The following is a 14,694-nucleotide window of genomic DNA, read 5'->3' on the forward strand; positions in this document are numbered from 1 at the left end:
TGGTGTTTGCCAGGCAATAGATACAAGGGGAAGAATAATGTTAAAGGAGGACCCCTATTTCAAAAGTTGGTGCCCCCTGTGAGCATGTAGTGTCTTCCCACCCATACATACGGAAACTTACATAAGTTCAGGGTAATATTGTCTTGTTGTCACTAGGCAACTGATACTACAGGACCCATCTTGTGACTGTTTTTTTTTATTTTTTTTACAAACCTAGTGATGTCACACTTTACTATTCTCATCTCTGGGCTCCTGCCTTCCCCAAAGGTTGTCAGGCCCAGTGGGGTTACGGTCATCTTTTATTTATTAAAGACAGTTGCTGTGAAGGATGTGTAGGGCTTGTCCTTTCAGTTCTTAAGGTGTAAGTGGATGACAAGCCCCATTGAATAGGATCAGGAAAAACACATTTTGTGTACGTTCTTAAAATTTACCTTTTTTAATTTAATTCTTATTTTTTGGCTCTTGGAAGTATTTGTTTATTGTGAAAAATCATGTAAAAAATGTTCAAACAGCTTTAGAAAATTATTATTCAGTAAAAATAGTTTTTCTATAAATAAATAAATTAAATAAGAATTTACCCAGACAATGTTGTGCACAGTAGTAATTTGTAAATCTGTAGTGTGTCTCGAAGTACTTTGGTAACCACAGTCACGTGGCACATGATATAGCAAAGAAAGAGGCTTTGGTAGAATCCGCTGTATCGAGCCATTATAAAAACCCATCCTAATACTTAACTACGTAGCAGAACATATTTTATTGTACATTAGTCAAGAATCCACATTTGACATTACCATAAGTATTCTTTACTTATGTTAAGGACTTTGGAACTTAATATTGACATATATGTTGTGAAATAAAAGTCGACAACCATTATATTCTATTAATTTAATTATATTTTCTTATTTACAATCAAATATATGAAGATGCCAAGTAAAAATGTATACAGAAAAAAATGTAAAAGTTACATTTCAAAGACTTCTGTTAATACTTCAAGAGAGGGAAACAAGGACAATTGCTACAACAGTCAGAAACATGATGAATAGCTACGTGTGTTTTAGTGGTTAAAAAGGTATTTGAAATGCACATGAATTTGCACTAGGTGGTACAAATACAAAAGGAAGAAGTGTACAAACAAAAAACAGTGAAAATATGATTGTTTGCTTTCATAACACAAATCATTACAAAATATAAAACCTTCTAGATAGAGGAACAATAGACATTAGGTGGATGATGATTATAAGCCTTTATTAGCCTACACAGCAAAAATAGAGGATAACAAAAATGCTTGCCATAAAATATGGCATCTTGGTCACAATAGTAACCAATTATTATTGTGAAAAAATCTGTATTTCAAAAAACACAATTTATCAATACTGTTTAATACAAATAATTTTTTACAATAATTTTTTTCTTTATTATTTCTGATGAGAAATAAGTCCCAGTAATTTTTTTTACTGTATTTTCTTTAACTCGTTTTGATCTGAACATCATATTCATATGGGAGTGAAAAAATAAATAAAAAACACAAATGGAAGGTGTTATCTCCATATCATTTTATTGAACCTCCCATAGGCAGATTTTTTTCCCTCAAATTATATTAACTGTAGAGAACAATTTGCCTAGCACATACTGTAGTTTGTCAAGCTGCTTGAAAAATATGGTCACTCCTGCCCATCATATGAGGGATTATTCTCAATCTGGGCTATATCACCTATTGAATTCTGAATACCCTTTAAAACTAGGGATGTGGCATATCAATGTTGTTTGGTATAACATTCCAGTAGTGGCACAGAACATTTTCGAAAACTAACCATTTTTTACTGACCAATAGATGAACCTTCTGAAGATTTTTTAAAATACTATTTGAAAAATGTTCCACATTAATAGGCACATGTTTTTCACAACTAACTGCTGAAAATGTAGTTATTTTTGGCAATTGAAATACTATATAGTATAGTTGGTTAAATTGTATGAGAAGATAAGCCCATTCTTCATATTTCAGGTCCTGCTGGTTATACAAAAGACACAATACTAATGAAGTAATGCAAAAAGGAGAGAGTTTGGTTCAAGTGCAAAACAAATGAGCAATGGATTATCTAATCATGAATTTAATGTCATGCAAGATAATTTTTAAAGCAACTAATTAAAGAATATGAGAATTTATTTACAAAAACATTTTTGTTTTAGACTACTGTACTTCAGCCACTACACTGATTTTAAAGAACGTATGTTTATAGAAAAAATGTTTGCGTCTATATTGCAATCTGTAGTTACTATGATATAAGAAAATCAAAAATTCTTGGTTAAAGTAACAGGGGCATCTTAAGAGAGGAGGGGGCCCGTGTGCACTCCCTGTGCGGGGTTCCCTCCTCTCTCCCCGGTGGTCGGTAGCCAACTGACACGGCTGGCCAGCCACCGGAGCATTAGTAGACTCCAGGCACTAGAGTGTGCCCGGAGTCTACTACGCATGCGCAGAATGCCGGAAAAATGGCCGTCGCGGTGTTCTGAGCAGCGCTGACACCCGACGCGGGATCACGGACAGGTGAGTTTAAAATAATATGGGTGCAGGGTGTGTGGTACAGGACCCCCCTGGACCAGGGGGCCCGTGTGCCCCGCATACACTGTACCCATTATAGATAGGCCACTGATAAGTAACATAAGCGTCTTTTTATTAGAAGTAGCTAATGAGTTTTATCACCACTTGCATGAGATGTTGATAGTTTTCTCCAGTCACTGGTTGTCTGGTTACATTAGATGCATCTACATACAGTAAAGGCAGCCATTTTGTGTGTAAACCCAATACTCATAAGAATGCAGCCTATCACAAATTTCAGAACCAGTGTCTCGCGAATACTGGTCAGGCCTCATGACTATTAGTAATGAGGTACTACATGGATGTCACTGATGTCTTTTCTCTATACTAAAAAAAAAAAGTGCATCCATTACTGCCATTCCTATCAAATTAATCGTATGCACAATGTGTTAATCATTGGCAGCTGCAAACTGTATTTGATGCTATGAAACATTTGTGACGCCTACACTCATAAGAACTGAGTTGTCACACCATCTGCTTAATAAATAAATAAAAAGTAGGTAGGATGTTCAAAAATAAAATTGGGTAAAAACAACAGTTTACATACAGTACAGGTTTCCACTTCTTTGCTTATTGCCAAAACATTGGTACATACACAAAGTTATCAGGTTTACTTCTTCCATTTATCAAAATAGTCAAGTCAAAATGTTCCAACAAGCAGCTGGCTTGGAAACTATGAGTGTATATAAGTTCTCCCCAAAGCCGCATTTTAAAGCAGCATATGAGAGCATGTTAAAATGGCTAAAGACATAACATAATGCTATAAGCAAAACACACAATAAAGATAGAGGGTGAGGTAAATCTTTTCTACATGAGGCCTCTTCTGCAGGCTAGTATCGTCTTGAGCACATGTGTAGTTTAAGATTTCAGTGTACACATCAAAGATTTGCAAAAACATCAAAACACAAACCATACAAATAAGCTATGACTACAGATAATACATTTCACAAAAGGCAACATGTCTTTTATACAATTGTGTGAAAAAGAAAAAAGTAAATCAGATGTTTATCTTAATATAAGACACAGAAAAAAATAAGTTAAGACCCATAAACATGATGATGGTAGTAGGGATCTTTAAACGTTAGCAATAAAAACTTTCTGTATGTAGAAATGAGCGTCACTGATTTGTATCATGAGAATTAAGGTGTACATTACGGACTTTTTTTTTGCCTGGGCTCCAAATTATGTCTGATCCAGATTTGTGACCAACTGCTCTGATTTTCTTCAGAAATGGCATACTTTCTTTTCATTATCTGTTGTCTACAAATTACATAATTATAGCCAAACATGATTTAGTAATTTATCAGTTGGTAGTTCACAATACGTTTGCAGAGAGGGGTTGCTGGGAAAGCACCCTGACATGGTTTATAAACCCCTGGTTGAAGTGTTCAATGTAAGAGACAAACAAAAACACATTGATTATTATGAATACAACACCAGCACAGTTAGTACACAGGGCCGTAACTAGGGGTGTGCGAGCAGTGCCACCGTACAGAGTACAGGACCCTGTGGGTGGCAACGTTGCTGCATCTGGCTAGCAGGCTGCCTGGAATGGCACCTTGTAGCTAGAATCGTTGCTGCGGTGCCACCTGGAGCATCCTCTGGATGCATTGGGCGCTGCTGTTCTTCTGGGCACTGGTGGCCCCACCCCCCTCAGCATGACATCACAAGCTCAGGGACACAGGGCGATGTAACAACTTGTTACGGCACTGTTAGTACATTTTAAATACAGTCATTTTTACATGCTATTATGTCTTAGTCACTTGCAAATCTTGCTTAATGCTGGTTATAAAGAGCAGTGGTTCTTAATATAGTCCATAAAACACTACATGAGCCTACCTTTAAAAAGAGGAGTTAAAGGCTCAGTCACGTTTACTTCCATTATCGATGTTTAAAAAAAAGATATCCATAGTAAGTGCTTTAATTAAGCCAATACGTTATGTTACATTAATGAATGCTTCTATTTTTATTTTTTAACACTGCTCAACATGTAAAAAAAAAAAAGGGGGCCTTCCTCCAACTTTTACAAGCATATGCAATATGCAGCTAACATTTGGAATGTATATACTTTTTCTTTTTCAAGGCTTGTAGAAAAAGAGGAAATAAAATACCCTCATTTTATTTTAACTATTGGCATTTTAAATCTTGAAATGTTTGACTTCACGTTATAAAGAAATTCATGTGTTTAAAAAGTATAGTCAAAAATTGTAAAAAATAAAATAAAAAAAGAATCTCTTGCTTTGTAAACATTAGGTGAGCCAGTTACAGAACCCATCTCATCTGGCCCTAAGACTGGCTGCTGAGGACTCGCGACTAGCGTCGGCAGCAGCACCTTAGAACAGGCTAGCTAAGGGCAAAAAATTGACTGAGGAATGGGCTTCAATATTAACTGCTAGCAAGATTCACATCTTGTTCACAGTATGTTGTACAGAACCAAATTAGTCAGTGCATTTGTTTAGAATACCTCACTTTCCTTTTCATACATTCTTTAATGAGTCAAGTAATACTGATAAAGTTCCCCCTGGACAAAACTTTGTCATAAGTGTCGGATAAGATCAGAGGATGGACTTTTGTAAAGGTATTTCCAAATGGCGTAATAATGTACAGCAGCTGCAAGTGCTACAAAGAGGTGCCAGATAGCATGTGCAAAAGGGATTATCCCGTCGCTTTTGAAGAACACCACGCCTGTACAGTAGATCAGCCCACCCCAGGCTAGCTCTTGCAAACCTTCTGTGTTGTTCTGTAAAAAGGGTATATAGTTTAAATACTTAGTAACCAACACAAAGTATAACAAATATTTTCACATCAACGTGATCCTCAATAAAAAATTTTGAATTTTCATATTAATAAAACAAATTGATGGGCTTTCAAATATCAGTTGAAGAGCATTTATATAAATTGTCAATATGAAAGTGACACACATATCATGATGAAACGAGTCAAGTCATAAATACACCTTGTTTCATTCATTACATGGACCTTTTTTGATAAATCTACAGACCTCTCTGCAATGTTCTAACATCAGTTACTTTGCAATTTCCATTTTCAAACACTGTGTTAAAAATGATAGAATGCAGCAAGTTGTATGTTACATGCCCTAACATGAATAATTGATACAATGGACTGTGATGGTAAAGACGGTGAGCATGGGAAACTCAAAGAAAGAATATAAAGAATGTGTATATATCACCCATTAATTATCAAGCTCTCAACTACTGTATTTTTTTCAATTAAATAATGTATCACATATTAAATAATAAACTTAAAAATATAAAAATATAACTAAGGGTGGCAATTAAAATAATACAAGTGATGGAAATGAAAAAAAATCTGAAAATTTATGTTCATGTTTTTGTAGTAAATCATATAATTTTAATTTTTTGGAGAATGCCAAATCCTTAAATATTTAAAAAAAAAAATTATTTTCTGCTGCATACCAAAGGGAATCCGAATTCTAATTAACATATTTAAATGCTGTAGGAGGGACAAAATACAAAATGCTATCAGTAATTGTTGCTCTGGAAAGGAATAACTTTAGCCTTAATGCTGAAACAAGATTCATACTCTGTAAGGATTCGGCTGTACATTGAGGTTGCTAAAAATAAAAACCTTTAATATTTTGCCAATCACAAACTGCATCTGCAACTTTGGTGGACCAATATTTTGGAATTTGTTATTATTGACTTAAATTAGTTTTTTTTTTTACAAATTGGTTTACAACCATAATTATCTAGACAAAAATATATATATTAAAAAAAAAAATCAATATATAATTTTAATGTTCACTTTCAAAGGTAAAAAAGGTCTCACATGAACATAGAAATTCTTACCATTGATGTCACTACTAAAGCTGGAGAAAATCCCATTGCCAAGTAGAAAAGTAGTTCAACAATCTTATACCTAAAATAATAAAACAAGTACTTAATGGCTCAAATGTAACAAATAACATTAAAGATAACAACCACCATATCCTAATGAAACTATAACAGGTCGTGTGTTACATACACTATTTTATATATATGTTGTGTATGTATATAGGTTGTGCAGTATATATATATATATATATATATATATATATATACACACACACACACACACACACACACACATACACATATATTCATACACACACGCGATGCAACAAAACTGCTTCACGTTGATTAATTTGATATGTGCCACTTGTATATACAGGTCGGATCATCACTGTGTTACTGTCCAATGACTGCCGGCCATTCTCTCACCAGCTACTTCTCCTCCACAGCGCAAGAACCCCCTGCATTGCGCCGCATGCCTTCCCACACTCCTGCCGCCAGACGCTCGCACTCCGTGGATGCCGCCAGATGCCAGCAATGCAAGCCAGACCCACCGCGGATGATGCCGGACCCCACTCCTCCACTGGACATCAGGTATTCTAAATACCAAAAAAATCCCAAATCCGAAATAAATCTTGGTCCCTAGCATTTCGGATATGAGAGATTTTGTGCGAGATTGAGTCTGAATCTGTATACGAAGTGCTACAATGCAGTAGCCGTGGCATTTTTTCACACCAAATTCTACTGTAAAGATTCAGACTCAGTCGCACACAAATATGTGTTGCATATCAAAATAATCAGTGCAGTCTCATGAAGCGGTTCTCTTGTGTTGTGTCTAAGATGCACATATATGTGGTATATTGTATGATCATTTATTAGGGTAAGCTACATCTATCTAATTGCTATAAAAGATTGTAAGAGTTGCATTCCTGTTGATATTTAAAGAGAAAGGGGCAAGGGAGTCAGCAGTTGCAGAATTGTACAAATGTATTCTAGAAACTATATTACAGGTAGAGTCTCCCATATCCAAATATTTCGCAATTCGGAATATTCCGAAATACTGATTTTTTTTTTTAGCATGACTGAGATAATGAAACCTTTGCTTTTTCATGGTTCAATGTACACAAACTTTGTTTTAAGCACAAAATTATTGAAAATATTGTATTAAATTACCTGCAGGCTGTGTGTATAAGGTGGATATAAAACATAAATGCATTCTGTGTTTAGATTTGGGTCCCATTCCCAAGGTATCTCATTATGGTATGCAAATATTCCAAAATACAGAATATTCCGATATCCAAAATACCCCTGGTACCAAGCATTTTGGATACGGGAGACTCAACCTGTACTAGGACTTGAACTAAATGAACAAAAGGTGGCAGTAAGGTTTTAAATGTGCACTATATCAGCATAAAAGTTAAAATGCAGATAACACGTATCTACATCAAAGAAAATGATCTCTTGCTCAAAAGGGCAGATATACCGTATATACTCGAGTATAAGTCAACCCGAATATAAGACGAGGTACCTACTTTTACCACAAAAAACTGGGAAAACGTATTGACTCGAGTATAAGCCTAGGGTGGGAAATGGCAGCAGCTGGTAGTGCCCCAGTAGTAATTTCCCCTGGTTGTGCCCCCAGTAGTAATCCCCCCTTTCAGTGTCTCCAGTAGTAATCGCCCCCCTGGTAGTGCCCCCAGTGGTAATCCCTCCCTTTTAGCGCCCCCAGTGGTAATCCCCCCCCTGGTAGTACCCCCAGTGGTAATCCCCCCTTTTAGTGCCCCCTGTAGTAATCCCCCCCTGGTAGTGCCCCCTGTAGTAATCCTCCCCTGGTAGTTCCCCCAGTGGTAATCCCCCCTTTTAGTGCCCCCTGTAGTAATCGCCCCCTGGTAGTGCCCCCTGTAGTAATCGCCCCCTGGTAGTGCCCCATGTAGTAATCGCCCCCTGGTAGTGCCCCCTGTAGAGAGAGACGTAATAAGAATAAAAAAATAAAAAAAATCACTTACCTGAAACTCCCGCTCCTGGTCCCGCCGCTAACAACTCCTCCGGTCGCTTTGCATGGGAGAGACGTCATTACTCATGACGTCTCTCCCATTACCCACTGCGGGAGCCGGAAGATGGCTCCCGCAGTGGGAGCAGTAGCAGCCGCTGAGAGTCTGACAGACTCTCAGCGGCTGCTGATTACAGCAAACACACAGCTGCCGGCTCCGGCGGCTGTGTGTTTGTGCTGTGTAGCGCTGACCGAACTACGTCCGGTCAGCGCTACACTTCACTCAAGTATAAGCCGAGGGGGTACTTTTTCAGCACAAAAAATGTGCTGAAAAACTCGGCTTACACTTGAGTATATACGGTAGACCATTCATTTGTATAAGTGTTCATACCAGAGTGGCACTCGAATGTCTACTTGTCACTGTATTAAAATATGAAATCAACTCTGTGTACCTGAAAAGCTAGGCAAGAATTTCATATACCACAAAGGACAGCCTAGAGATTTATAGGCAGAATGACTATACAGAAAGAAAACAATTAACCAGGCGTGGTCAAAGTAGATAGATACACATGCTTTGTCTGCTGAGCGTTCAACTGTAGAATTTACATTAAACCACAGAAACTGCACAAGTGAGACCTATTTGTAAAATACAAGTGCAAAAACCTTGAGGACATGTGTTAAATAAATACTAAAATCTTGCATAATGATTTGTGCACAAAAGTAGCAGCTATTGCACATTACAAGGCTGCTAAAAACATACATGCTGCCTGCACTTTTCCAAGCCGCATGCTAAATATGTTGCAGAGAATGACACACTGGAAAGTCACATTCCAGGATCACTGTGTGCTCATAGGCAAGGCAATCAGTGCAAATACAAAATTGTGCATCAGCTCTCATTTTAAATGTGTCCTTTTCCCAAATGTTCGTTTGCTCTCTATTGTACACATTACTTCGAATAAGAAAACTTTTAGTAAACTACAGAGTTAAATAACAGTTTTGGTTAAAAAAAAAAGTAAAGTTCAGATTCTTATCCTTCAAAATGTTTAGTTCAATTTTCATCAATACGGAAAAAAAAATATTGAGTTTATGCTGGCAACCGTGCAAACCTACTGGATCAACAAGCTATATTGTGCTATTAATCCTGTATGTTCCCAAAATGTTTAATCTGCAGTGTCTGCCAATGCCAGCTCTTGTACAGTAGGAGTGCATTCCACTGCGCTGACAATAAAAAACTTTTTCCTAGATGGAGATTAAATCACTTTTATCCCCAGTCACAAGGCAGACTTCATTGTCCTCTGGGGACCTTAAACAGACCACAATGCCACATAATTGTGTATGGGCCATTAATATATTTTCTCTCTGGTATTCTCTTGAGCACTGGAAATAAATCTACAGTAGTTTGGACAATGTTTCCTGTTTGACAAATGCCATCTTTGCTATATTGTAGTACCTCTATTGTTTAACATGCAGATTTAAAATGGTCATGTGGTTTATTTAATTTTTTAAATTAAATAAACTACCATCCAACCAATAACTGATGCAGTGGAGGGGGTATAAAACTAAAAATGGTAAATTGAAGGAAGATATTGCATCCAATAACCGGAAAACTTATAAAAACATATTACAAAATTAAAAAATGATTGCCTGGATTCCATGTTTATCTATTACACAAAAGGAAGGTTATTGTTTAATATATGGGTGAACCAGCAGGAAGAGTCCGAGTAATGTTTTTCTCCAGGAGAGTTATGCATCAGGTGGAAAGAAGCATTGATCCCTACAAAGATAACACAAGGCTTGTGTCCAAGGGCAGGAGTAAAAATCTGACCCAAAAGGGAAAAGGCAGGACAGAGAGAATATGTGAACTATTTGGATTCACACACACATTCACTTGTGTTCTACCTTTAGTACAGAACATGCATAATCCATGGTTGTACACATAAAACAATTTGGCATTTAACTGTAAGATACAATACATGTCATTGATATACAAGAAGTACAAAAATACAATGTGTAAAAAAACCAAAAAAACACAACTTACTTTTCATGGTACAGAAACACATAAATGGTTCCACCTGCAGCCATCAGCCAAATAAACCACCTCATGTGAGATGCCAATGGTCCAAGTTCACGTAGGTTTAACCTTAATTCATGGGGAAAATAGTTTTATATAAAATATTAACCTACATGAGAATTTCTGGTTATGTATTAAAACTTTATTTGAATAATGCATAAAAAACATCCTTCTACAAGAATAAATACTTGGCTGGACAAATATCAGTTGCCTTGATGCCTCAACAACACTTAATCTTCATAACAATTTCCGCGGTAAGCATGAGTGGTACTTAAACATTGCCAGCAGACATTCATAGCTACAGCAAGAACTCATGAATCACTAGTCAGCCCAAACGGATCAGCACGGTTGTTCAATGCACTAAAGTCACCATGAGACTCCTGTTGCTGAACAGCTTTTCTTGAGGGGCGGCAGTGATTGTGAGTGGGTGTCAGTTGCTTAAATGACTAAATACCAGTACATGGAGGTACTATTCTATAATGGGGCCATGGCTGCCATGAAAGGTCTATTTTTGCCACTTTTCTGTTCCTAGGCATCACACCTTGTATAACGCACACATTCTAGGTGTTCTGGAAAGACAGCCAGGTGCACTTCAGACTAAATTTCTGGGACTGTGCTAGTTACCTTAGGAAGGATAACAAAAAATATATTTATTTTTCAGAAAAAAAATTCACTAAAAACATAAGCCAGCATGTCTAGAAAGAAGAAGCAAAGTAGGTTATACCAAATAATATTATTATTATTAACAACAACAAAAATACACCAATAGCATACGAGGATCACTGGACAATTGTAAAAACTGCCTCCTTTACTATAGTATTAAATCCACTCACTAGAATGGTAAAATGGATTACCGTACATAAAAAGCACATTTATAATGATTTAAAGTAGACCAAAAACTCTGTAATACCCACCATGGTGCGTACGATGCAGCAATAAAAAAGTAGATAACCATCCTGTCGCACATGTGGAAACAGTGTTCTACAGATCTGGAAAGAAGAAAGGAAAGCTTATCTGGATACTTCTGTAACTGATCCACTGTTCGATAAATAATGCAGTATATCAGGGAAAGCTGCCAATTATTGTTCCGCATAGTGACAATGCTCCAGGGAGTTCATTTACAATATCAAATGGTAACCAAAAAGGTATAGCGAGGTCCATAGTGAGTGTGTACTCTGAAGTCAAGGAAAATAAGCCACACTTTACAGATCACAATTAAGATTACTTGAAGAGCTCAGATCTAGAGTCAAAAAGAGAGGAATATAAGAATCTAGGTGTATAATGAGAACAAACTATGGCAATTATTGCTGTTGATTTTTTTTGTTTTTCTACTGAAACATTCTTCAAAACAGATTGCAAACTCTAAAGAAAGTAGTCCATGATTTTCATTGATGGCGTCGCCACTGTCCACCCATGAACAGAAGGTTTTCTTGTAATTGGCTGATAATTCCAGATTCCAATGAATATGCTTCGCTAGTTACAGTACAATGGATAGAACACACTGCACAGTGGCATAATGTCATGTTATGGACTGCAACTGCAATGCGGCCATTGTGACCTGAGCTTTATCTGCAAATTTGTGTCACCTGTGATAACCCAAGAAAACTCCAATCCATATAGATAAAACAGAGCAAACATTTTATTAAACAACAATGAATATATACAAAATTTACACAACAGACCTGTGCACAAATGTAATAAAAATATAGTCTCAAATAGTAACTAATTAGATGGAAGACTCTCCCAATCCATTTCAGATTTTTGTATCACTGTATATACAGAAATGCAGTTGAATATGGCATCAGATAAATCATGGTTTCTATGGCATACACCAAAGGTTTGCCAGACTTTTGTGACCTGGGATCTTCTTTTTGTTCACTTACTTAGCGGTGATCTACCTAACTCAAAGGTGGACGTTATGCCGATGTTTGTGCTGTTAAGCAATTTATTTTTGAAACTGTCAAATCTAACTGTACAATGGCAATCACAGTTACTTATGGGATCGCTGGCATTAGAGACGGTGACTGCATATTTTTGCAGATGTAAATCTGTAAGAAATTGCAGCCATGCATATATAGAGTACACATCTGTATCAGGCTCACAGGCCCTATGCTGCACACTGGCCCTATGCTGCACTCAAGCGCACGGATTTTGTTTTCCTAACAGCTCTCACATACATAAAACACAGTAGTATTATACAACAGCTCTCATACACCTACAATACAATAGTATTATACAACAGCTCTCACATACATAAAATACAGTAGTATTATACAACAGCTCTCATACACCTACAATACAATAGTATTATACAACAGCTCTCACATACATAAAAAACAGTAGTATTAAACAAAAATCACAAGCACCAAAAATAAAACATAACAAAAAATAAATTCAGTCATTTTGAGGTTTACAGAGTTACCGCAAATCTGCCATCTCTACATCCCCCCATACCATAAACTTGTAATAAACTGTAATTACCTCCACTGATTAATAAATATAAGGGATTGTCTTATATAAGAAATAAATAAAATGAGTCAGTCACTCAGTGTCGGTGTGTACAGCGGGGAGCCGGTGCTTGGGGTGGCATGGTACCACAGCAGGAGGAGGCTGTGCCCTGGCAGCGTCACCCTGCAGCCCCTTTACCGCACATATAACACAATCACACCCCACACACTACCTCCAGGAGCGGCTCCGGCACTTGCAGAAAGTTTGCTGCTACCAGTCCGGGGATGTGCTTGGCGCTGTGAGGATCCAAAGTCAGCGCCACCACATCTTACCCATTAACTTAGTTCGACAAATTTCCCTAAGGGACCAAAAGGGAAGGTCTCACAGTAAGACGTAAGCTGCAGTTTTTGTTGTGTAGCGCCATCTTTTTCCTATATACCCATTTTTTTTTCAGCTTGGCACTGTGAGGAGCCTATGTGCTGGTGGGATAGTAGCTCCCCATGATACTAGGCACACTCTGTAGGGCCTGGCAGGCAGACCGCAGCAGTGACGGGATCCTTACAGTGCACGGGTGATGTCATGACGTCACCCGAGTGCTGCACTACTGGGAGCTGGGCTTCTGAGGCTCCAGAAGCAGTTTCAGGTTTATTTTACTTCAGTTGGTCGCAATCTACAGGCAGATGCCCAGTAAGCTATCAATTAACAGAGTCACTCAGCACTTATAATGACAGTCATTGATTACATGACCAATCTGGTGAACAAGCCTCATAAGCCGACTTAAAATAGTAATAATCAAGCTGTGTTCATAAATGAGTCAAACAGCAGGTGTACCTGTGTAATTTCTAGGAGGCTGGTAGTCGTTTGTTGCTGAGATGATGATGGAAAATAGCTGGCAGGAGCCGTTGCACACAGTAGCCATCATCAGATGCAGCAGGCTGGTGGCTCTTGCTGTAATTAGCGTTATTATTCCAATGCCGCTGTAGAGACCGTGGTTGTAAAATAGCTGCCCAGTACCACTGCACCTGGTAACACCAGTAGTGTGTCTGAAACACTGGTATAGTTGATGTAAAGAATAGCTAAATGCAACCGGCTGATGTAGCTCAGTGCTGTGACCGGCATCCAGTAAACGGTGTCTCCCTGCAAATAGATGTAGCTGGGTAGAGAATGAGCGACTCCTGCAGCGTTATACCTGCACAGTATGGATCACACAGGACCTTTGGATATATGTAGATACAGTTAAAGCTGAACCAAATTAATCTATGTCCACCAGTGACAGTGGCAGTGGAGATCGCCTCATTCTATAAATGAAGAGAGCCAGCAAACACATGCAATGTGCATCAGGTCCAATATTGGAATCAGTAACCTGGGCTGGTATCCATAAGGTAGAGTCCAGATGTGTCCTCATACATCTAGCCTCCTGGCCCATTAATCAGCTCTTCCAGTCTCACCATGTCGTGAGTCTTTTTGTGCAACTGTTTACCTTCAAATGCATCTTATTCGCACAGCAATGTGAAGAGATAGCACACACAGCTTCTGCTGATTAAAATGATATGCAGCATGCCTATGTTCTGTGTGCAACTACGGGTGTATCTGCATGCGAAATGATACGCTACAGTATCAGCGACTAACACTAATGTATCGTTTTGCATACAGATACACCCGCAGTCGCACACAGAACATAGGCATGCCGCATATCAGCAGAAGCTGCTTTTGCTACCGATTCACATTGCTGTGCGAATAAGACACATTTGAAGGTACAAAGTCGCACAAAAAGACGCTC

The 14,694-nt window shown here is 37.9% G+C and overlaps 1 protein-coding gene across 1 annotated transcript in view; it reads right to left on the reverse strand.

Annotated features, from left to right (window-relative positions):
• Positions 1-870: 870 nt before the first annotated feature.
• MMD (monocyte to macrophage differentiation associated) overlaps positions 871-14,694 on the reverse strand; it is a 74,110-nt gene continuing 60,286 nt past the window's right edge. Inside the window, exons 4-7 of the mRNA XM_088475114.1 lie at positions 11,381-11,455; positions 10,434-10,535; positions 6,424-6,493; positions 871-5,333 (exon numbers count right to left, since the gene is read on the reverse strand). Of these exons, the coding sequence (XP_088331240.1) occupies positions 5,130-5,333; positions 6,424-6,493; positions 10,434-10,535; positions 11,381-11,455 (451 nt within the window). The 3' untranslated portion in view covers positions 871-5,129. The remainder of the gene's footprint in view (positions 5,334-6,423; positions 6,494-10,433; positions 10,536-11,380; positions 11,456-14,694) is intronic.

This window comes from Taudactylus pleione, unplaced genomic scaffold (genome assembly GCF_031769625.1).
Source record: "Taudactylus pleione unplaced genomic scaffold, aTauple2 ptg000016l, whole genome shotgun sequence".
NCBI classification, from domain to species: Eukaryota; Metazoa; Chordata; class Amphibia; order Anura; family Myobatrachidae; genus Taudactylus; species Taudactylus pleione.